Below are 8,988 nucleotides of genomic sequence, written 5' to 3' on the forward strand. Positions count from 1 at the left end.
CCAGATTTGGAATCAAAGTAATAGCTCTTCATGTCTTTGGCATATCAATGAATTTCTGCGCTTCACGGTCCTCATCTGAAAAATAGGGTCATAAACTTGAAACACAATAATGCTTATTAAATACTTAAAACAGGGGCGCCTAGGTAGCTCAGTTGTTAAGCGTCTGCCTTTAGCTCAGGTCATGATCCCAGGGTCCTGGGATCGAGCCCCGCATCAGGCTCCCTGCTCAGCGGGGAGTCTGCTTCACCCTCTCCCACTCCCCCTGCTTGTGTTCCTGCTCTCGCTATCTCGCTCTGTCAAATAAAATCTTTAAATAAATAATAAATACTTAAAACCAGTCCCAATACAGTGTAAGCAACTAAACAGAGTTTCCTATAGGTGAAGAGTGGATATTACTAACCATAAATTATCTGCTGCAATCTTCAAAAACCTAATTAAAGATCCCAGGGAGGTAGAGTTCTCAGATTTAGAGCCTTTCAAATTCTGATTACTGAATAGTGAGTATTAAAGTCATTAGAAACCAAATAGAACCAGCAATAAAGAATGCTTAGCAACAGATATTTAATGAGCTGGAAGTGGCTCTTCTAATTAAGAGATCTAATAACTGTCACTAGTTAATGGCCACAGAAAGGCAGTAAAGTACACATTGAAGGGTGTATGTTTCAGGGAGAACAGTGACAGCATCTGAAATAAGCTGTTAAAACAAATCAAAGGGTTTTAAGGTAAGTTTTTCAAATCAGATATACTTCTATTGTCAGATTATAGACCCTTGTCAAACACTTCCACTAATTTTCATACTGTTTTAAGCAAATTCCAAAGAATACCAACTGCGAGATTAGGAAGAGTCTGTTAAAGAATTGCTTTATTAATACAAAACATACACACAAACTACTGAGTGCTAAGAAATTTAAATATCTAAGTCATAGCAAACAGGTGGCAATTCAACATCCAGGGTCGACAGAATGCTTGGAGACTGCAACAGATCTAGAAAACAGGAATTTCTTATTCAATATCAGCAAACGCTTTAGTCATCGTCCATCTCAATGCAGACATTGGTTGTCAATTTTACTCGTAAATTCTTATTTTCAACTTTGTCTAATGAATCCCTACCACCACCCCAGCTAGACACACACACCCACACACACTTACTTCTTGAAATGTGGCTAAGATCCCAGAATTAAGCTTCATTAGGAAATAAGTCTTAGACCTACCTGAAACTCAACTGTTCTCAGAGACCCAAGTAACAGCCAACAATATCACTGACATAATTTATAAAATAATATACGTTATCCCATCAGAACAAATAGAAAACATACTGCTGATAGCTTTTGACCATCAGCTAGAACCCAGGCTTCCGACCTTGGCAGTAAGAAGGTTTTGCCATTCTGCTATTGTGCTCAGGTGTCTTAATCCTAGATTAGCTTTGGGTAGAACTTGGAATTCTCGTTCCAAACAAGTTTTTTACACTTCAAGTCATAAACTAAGAAGCTATATCCTAAATTTAATCTTGTTTTCTGTATCTAAAACTGTCCAGATTCCAGAAGGACTTAATGTTACCTGGGCATCTGGGACTGAAAACAATACCAATTGAAAGCAGTTTTCATTATTCTAAAACCTCATCTCTGAGGTTTGAAATAGAAATTACTCATAGGCTAACCTTCTATACAATTCTGCCCCCACAATAATGGAAATATTATGACTCAAATAATTTACAGCCCTTCTGGAAGGGCACTTTGTTCACTTACTCGACTCCCATGGTGGAGAGGGCATCTTCAGAGGTGAAGGGGGGCCCAGGTGCAACAGCTTCTCGAATTCCCTCTCCTCATCGAGGATCATGAGAGGCACTCCACTCAAGGGGAGGCATGCAATCTGGTGCTCTTCAGGCAGGTCAAAACTCTCAAAATCTGCCACAAAGACAAAAGCACTTTATCAGAGCAGTGGTTCTCAGAGGGGTCAGTGGCCCCCTGGGGGGTCTGAGACCCTTTCAGTGGGTCTATGAGGTCAAACTATGTGCTCAGTAACATTAACACCTTCTTCCGCTGTGTTGACATTCATGGTGATGGTACAAAAATCAACAATGGACAGAACTGCTGTGTTTCAGCACAAGTCAAGGTGGTGGTGATAAACTACATTTTATAGTCCCTATATTCCTCAGTACCATTCACTTGCAGTAAAACATTGCCAGCTTCACATCTCACTTTACCATCTGCAGTAGGAAGTATTAATTTTATTAGCTCTCAACCCTGAGGAACAGTGGTCTTTTTAGTATTCTGTACGATGAAGTACACCATAAAGCACTTCTGTTGCATGCCAAAGTACCAGGTGAGCTCCAAGAAAAAAAGATTTGTGTGATTATTTGGTTTGCAAGCTAAACTAGAGGACTTTTTCCTGGAACACTGTTTAGTTGAAATAGCAATGGAAAGACAAACTGGTTACTCAGACTTGGGTATTTGTAGCACATTTTCTCAGAAGAACGAAAGAAGTCTATCCTTCATGAAACACAATATTCGTTGCCAATGATCACCATTTCAAGAAAAAAAAAAAAAAAAACTTTGGAAAAATTTTGGAAAACTTATCCACAATCATTAGCTTGCCAACTTCCTAATACTTACACTTTTCTGATGAGATCAGTGGTGACATTAACGAATGTGTGTTTGATATTGTATAATGAAACACTTCAACATTTGGATGATCTACATTTCTCAGTGAATCATTATTTCTAGATGATCAGTGTGTGATAAATGCAAAAATTGATTCAAAGTGCAGAACAGCCCAGTGGATTTTATTGTCAGAGTACAAAATGTTCACTGATAGGGTTTTAGATTACAAATTGCAGCCATACATTCGGAAATTGCCACTTGTTGGGTTTTAGTGCAGTATGAAAGAAAACGCTCCACACTTATCTGAAAAGACTATTGAAATGCTCTTCCCTTTCTTAACTGCGTATCTGCATGAGGCCAGATTTTCTTCATGTACTTCAACCAAAAGAGATGCAATAGATTGAATGCAGAATCAGAGGAGAATCCAGGTGGTTTTATGTTAAGCCAAATTAAGCAAGTTTTCAAAAATATAAAATCATGCAATTCTTCTAAATGTTTTAGAAAAGTTATTTTATGTTTAAAAAAGTTACTTAATGTAATGGGTTTTTAAAGGAATTCATTTTTTTATTTAAATTTCCTGCATTAGGAATTAAAATTGATAAACACCACACAAACAAAAGTTCTTTGGGGTCTTCACTAACTTTTAAGAGTTGCAGAAGTCCTAAAACAAATTTGAGAACTATTGGGTTAAGTAACACTCCTTCTTATAATCCAAGTGCCTTATTTCTTAGGATTATTTAAAGTAGATTTTTTGGGGGGCACCAGCCTGACTCAGTTGGTAGAGCATGATATTATTGATCTCAGGGTCAGGAGTTCAAGCCCTATACTGGGCAGAGAGATTACTTTAAAAAAATTTTTTTTAATTAAAAAAGAAAATACAATAGATTTTTCTTGACAGTAACAAAAATAGAATTTAAATATGGATTTCCTCTTTTCAAGGGGTTTAGCATTTCCTCAAAAGGAAGATGAAAGGAGAACCATTATTTTCTGAAGTGTGAAAGTTCTCTAAAGCCTAAATACTAGGAATTAGTCTACTCTTTTCAAGACTACTAAAACCCAGAAATTAAAAAGGAATTGATAGGTGACTACTTAACTTAAAACCCCTTAATTATACGGTGCGCCCAAGTGGCTCAGTTGGTTAAGCATCTGCCTTTGGCTCAGGTCAGGATCCCAGAGTCCCAGGATTGAGCCCCTCATCGGGCTCCCTGCTCAGCGGGGAGTCTGCTTCTCCCTCTGCCCCTCCCCCTGCTTGTGCTCAGTCTCTCTCAAGTAAATAAAAATCTTAAAAAAAAAAAACAAAAAAACCCACTGAATTATGAAGGAAGCCATAAAGAGACAAAAGACTCCAGAGGAAAAAAATCTGCAACATAATAAGGTTAAATTTCCTGTATCCACAAAAGCTATTAAGGAAAAGGAAAAGGAAAAAGGAAAGAAAGACCTATTATCAAAGGAAAACAAAGATACCAACAGGAAGTTAAAAAAAAAAAAGCTACAGAAGGCCAATAATCAAATACGCTCACTACACATACATGCTCCCCAATTTAAAACAATGAGATACTGCCTTTTTGAGAAGAATTTTAAAACATTTGCTGTTAGAGATTAGAGGAGAAGCAGGCATTCTCAACCACTATAGGTGGATTCAGTAATTTATGCTATTTTGGAGGGCAACTTGGCAGTATGTTTCCTCAAACACAGCATATTGTAGTCCTCCTTCCTGATCAATATGCATAATCTACCTCATTTTCCTTAATGGCTAAATGGTAATCATTAGCATGGAAGCACTCCATTTTATCAAATCTTAATCACATTCCGTCGGAGACTCAGCAATCCTTCTTAAAGTTTACTCCCCAGCTCTCGTCACAAACTCACAACAATACAATTTCGAGAACTCTAACTGCAGAATTGTATTATATAAAAGCCAGCGACAACCTGGATGTACAGAATGACTAAATGCCCTTTGGCTGAAAGGGCAAACAAAAATGCCAGCTCCCAGAACCACTCCAGTCCTTTGCTCTACCTCGGGATCTCTGCACACACTTAAGTGCGCTGCTCTGCCTTGCCCCCCCCCCCACATGAGCTCTCCCCTGATAGCCTTTAAAAGGCCACATCATGTCACCTCCTGAGAGAAACGTTCCCTGCTCTTCCAGGTGAGTTTCAGTTCCCCCTAATGGGCTGGTTTTCTCCTTCTCACACTTACAGTGAGAGGATGTTTTCAGTGTTTGCCTTTCCCTCCAAATCGTGGGCTCCCTCAAGGTGGGGCCTGGCTTGTTAACCACTGCATCCAAAGCCTGGATACAGTAGCCTCTCCTCAAACGGAAGAAAATTAAAGCTTGAAAAGGTGCTTCTATGACAGAAAATACTTTGGATACATGTAGCAGGTTGAAGGGAGTAAAAATACACACATATCACAGACTATGTGGATTTTTTCAGACATTGTTCAACTTGATATTAAACCCACTTTCTAAAAGCCTTGCTAGGAATACGGTCCACTTCAGACTTGTTCAATGTTAGTGAACACATCTTATCTCCCTTATGTGGTAAGTTTTTGAGGGAACAATGTTCTCTACATCTTTGCACAAATTCCTCTTCTGACCTAAGATGTTCCTTACAAATAAATCCACCAACAAGTACTTTTATTCAAAGAAACCCAGATTCAGACAGTCTTATTACAGTTTTGGGTCATAGGTCATATTCATATCCATATCAAATTAGAGTTGAATTGGATTCTAAGAGACACTCAAGACTAAAGCATTTTTGTAATACCAAAAGAATACTACCTAAAGGATTGAAGGGAAAGAATTTTTCTATTTCTGGATAGGTGTCATCCGAGGCAGGAACAGAGCTTTTTGCTTTGATAGTCTTCTCAGTCACCTAAAACCACCCAAGAAAATATGAATTAGTGAAAGGGGAAGCCTTGTCAACTGATTAGGACAAAAGATCATAGTCTTTTTTAAGACATGTGACTGCTTCACCAGTTTTCAATTTCATGCTGACTTCTAAAAAACCATAATCCTTAGTTCTCATAATTGCATACCAATACAATTCAGTAAGCAATTCTAGTAGCATGGCTCACAAGTTAAGTCTGAAATTTAAGTATCCGCACCACTTAACATAAGTCACCAAGTAGGCAGAGTTAATTCAGAGCTAATCAACTCAGTCACTCAACCTGTCAGAGAAAACAGCATGAGTCACCCAAATAGAAGCTAATCCTAGAAGCCATTTTTGGCTTTTGGAAGGGTGATTTCCATCTGTATTTCCATCAGTGTTACCTTAATTATTTGCTTGGTTAATATTAAGTTGAAATATACACACTGAGTAAGAGTCAGCAAAAGACAGTCAAGGACTTTAGAAGCCTGGATAATTCCCTAGTGTAAAATTGGCAGATAAGCAGTCTACCGTAGCAGGCCAAAGCAGAAGCCTGCATATTCTTGATCCAACTTTATGTCATATGTGCATACCTAGAGGAAATCCTTAAAGTAGGGTTTCCCATACTTCAGTTCTGTGTCACATTCTCACTATTTTTGCCATAGCCTTGCAATACTTGAACTTAACATTTCTCTTACTCAGTTTTTTAAAAGATATCTTGTCCTAAACCACAAGTCTTATTTTAATATAAAGTACTAGTTTTGTTTTCCCTAATACATAGTAAAACCATTTATTTTATCGGGCGCCTGGGTGGCTCAGTTGGTTAAGCGACTGCCTTCGGCTCAGGTCATGATCCTGGAGTCCCAGGATCGAGTCCCGCATCGGGCTCCCTGCTCAGCAGGGAGTCTGCCTCTCCCTCTGACCCTCCTCCCTCTCATGCTCTCTGTCTCTCATTCTCTCTCTCGCAAATAAAATCTTAAAAAAAAAAAAAAAAACCATTTATTTTATCAAATGAAGTGTAAATCTACATGCTGAGTCATCTTTCACAGCAAAGTCTCCTCAGTCTGGGATGCACAGACCTTTAGCTCATGCACACACACAAAAATCAACATGCTAGCAAAGCAGAGTACCTGGTGCTTGCTCCAGGAGGCTGGGGGGAGGATGGTGGCACCTGAGCTATTATATTAGCTCCCTGACCTCCTGCAAAGGACCCTCCCTCTCAGTACTTTCTGTATCCATAAGTAGATACTACCAACCAATCCGCTTCAACACTAGTTAAGAGCAGGTGAGGCAAAAATATGCACCAGCTGCTTCTGAGACTTCTGATCTCAAGGCACAGAGGAAGACCACAAAAAGAGTATGCTTCCCTCCCCTTAATCTATGTTTGGTAGCCTCTATCTCCTTGTATTCACAAGAGAGAAAGCAAGGTAGGATGCCAATAGTCATTTTAAGAATCAAAAATGCTACAGTGGGGGCACCTGGGTGGGTCAGTCGTTTAAGCGTCTGCCTTCAGCTCAGGTCATGATCCCAGGGTCCTGGGATCGAGCCCCGCATCGGGCTCCATGCTCTGCGGGAAGCCTGCTTCTCCTTCTCCCTCTCCCACTCCCCCTGCTCGTGTTCCCTCTCTCGCTGTGTCGCTCGCTCTCTGTCAAATGACTAAATAAAATCTTTAAAAAAAAAAAAAAAAGTGCTAGAGTGTTTCAACAGTGACTTTGCAGCCAACACTTACCTTTTTGGCAGAGAAGTTTGGCTGCTTCTGTTTGAGAGATCCATTAGTCTTTACTGAGTTTTCTGTGGCTCTGTTGACAGTTCCCAAAGCCTTTCTGGCAACTTTAGGTAAGGCTGCTTGAGCATCAAACATTTTGCCTACACGTGGTGTTGAAATCTGAGATCTCCCATCTAAAGCTTTGACTGCTAAAGAAAAAGGCTTACCATAAGATTATGCAGGCAATAAACACCTGTGCAACTTGAAGGCTGACGGTGTATATCAACCTGGCCTCATTCTTATCCCCAAATTCAACCCCCACTTTTGACGGTGGCATGGCCGTATGCCTAACAGCACTTCATTTCTGTACCCTCTTAAATAATCTAAGGTACTGAACATGAAAAAGAGACCCCTAACAAGCACGTTGCAATAGCGGTATTCGGTAATACCTGACTCAAGTTGCCAACGAAGTACGCGGAACGCTTCTCCAACTCCGGGCCACGCCCACAATTGATTCACAATACCTGTAACTCGCGTTGCAGCCTGTATACTTACGAGGCCTAGACCCCGGCTTCAGCCCGTCCTTGGGAGCCACACGAGTGCCTGGTTCTCCATTTTCTTTATCAACAAAGATCAGGGTAGCCATTTTGGACTAGCTGCGGGTATGAAACACATATTAGACCCGGGGGGTTAGGGAAGATGAGAAGTTAAGGTGTGGCACAGGCCAAACTTTCTACCCTGGGCACGTCCACGTACGAACTAGAGCTAAGGAGCGAGCGAAGCCCGTTCTTGAGCCAACAGGCATTTAATCCAGCTCTTAATTCTTGAAGCCTACGCCGGAGGCTTTAAGTTCCAGAAGAGTCGGCGGTTTGGGGCTGGCACAGGTCCTGGTACTCATCAGAACGGGGGCTGCGCAAGCAGTCCGAGGCCGTGGCTCAACCCGGCTCGGCGCTACAGACAACCCCGGGAAGCCCCAGCCCTCGACCCCCAGGCCCTCCGGCCTCCAGCCCACCTCCTTCCTCGCGGGACCCGCGCGCCCAGCCACTCACGACCTCACGGTCCACCCACGTCGGAATCAACAGCCAAATTCAACCAAGATTCGGTCTCCAGCGATCTCGCCAGACTCCAAGTTTAAACCACAACTCACGCCCCTATTGGTTCATCTTCGCAGGAGGCGGGACCGTGGGTGGGCGGAGGCTCCCAGGAAGAACCAATGGGAGGAACCCAAGCTCCCGCGGCACCGCCTGGAAAGCTTTTCCCGGGAAGTTTGTAGCTTGCTTCGTGGGAAGAAAAAAACCAAACCTGCTGACACCTTTACTTCTAGGTGTTGTTAACCTGCGCCTCACAGAGATAGAAAGGGAGTGAATATGGTCTTCAATTCCAGGAAATAAGTGATTATTATGATATCAAGATACAGAGTTTGGGGTTTTTTTCCTGAGACACTTAGGTGGCCAGGAAGTTCTTAAATGAAAAGATTGTGGGGTTCAAACAACAGTCAAGGCAAAGTGGCGACAGAACTATTTTCCTAAAGTCTTCAATTAACTATTTACCCAAAGAGTAAATAGAGCAGATCAAATAAAAAAGAAGATGCAGCCCTGGAGGAAAGGGATTACAGTCATTGGAAAAATAACTGAGGAACTATGGATACATATAGTTGTATTTCAATTAGATATATGAAAAAATATACAGTCAAGTGCTAAAACAACTCAGATTCTCTCTAAAGAACTCTAGCAGAGCACTGGGTGGCTCAGTCGGTTAAGCGGCCTGCTCTCGATTTTTGGCTCAGATCAAGATCTGAGGGTCTTGGGATCAAGGCCC

At 41.2% G+C, this 8,988-nt stretch overlaps 1 protein-coding gene across 10 annotated transcripts; it reads right to left on the reverse strand.

Moving 5' to 3' along the window:
* Positions 1–844: 844 nt before the first annotated feature.
* Positions 845–8,341, reverse strand: LOC102738255 (PTTG1 regulator of sister chromatid separation, securin). Of its 10 annotated transcripts, none has more exons than XM_081810631.1 (6): positions 8,223–8,341; positions 7,726–7,826; positions 7,195–7,376; positions 5,378–5,471; positions 1,746–1,904; positions 845–984 (listed from the first exon to the last, which is right to left on the reverse strand). In XM_081810631.1, exons 2-6 carry the CDS (start codon positions 7,814–7,816, stop codon positions 908–910), a joined length of 603 nt encoding a protein of 200 aa, XP_081666757.1. In that variant the 5' UTR covers positions 7,817–7,826; positions 8,223–8,341; the 3' UTR covers positions 845–907. The 10 variants fall into 10 exon arrangements, with proteins under 10 accessions (XP_081666757.1, XP_006730737.2, XP_006730738.2 ...); XM_006730674.3 differs by having other exon boundaries at positions 7,195–7,379; positions 8,223–8,340; XM_006730675.3 differs by having other exon boundaries at positions 8,183–8,338.
* Positions 8,342–8,988: the final 647 nt, after the last annotated feature.

Source organism: Leptonychotes weddellii, unplaced genomic scaffold, assembly GCF_054177405.1.
Source record: "Leptonychotes weddellii isolate Sample4059 unplaced genomic scaffold, ASM5417740v2 HiC_scaffold_3062, whole genome shotgun sequence".
Lineage (NCBI taxonomy): Eukaryota > Metazoa > Chordata > Mammalia > Carnivora > Phocidae > Leptonychotes > Leptonychotes weddellii.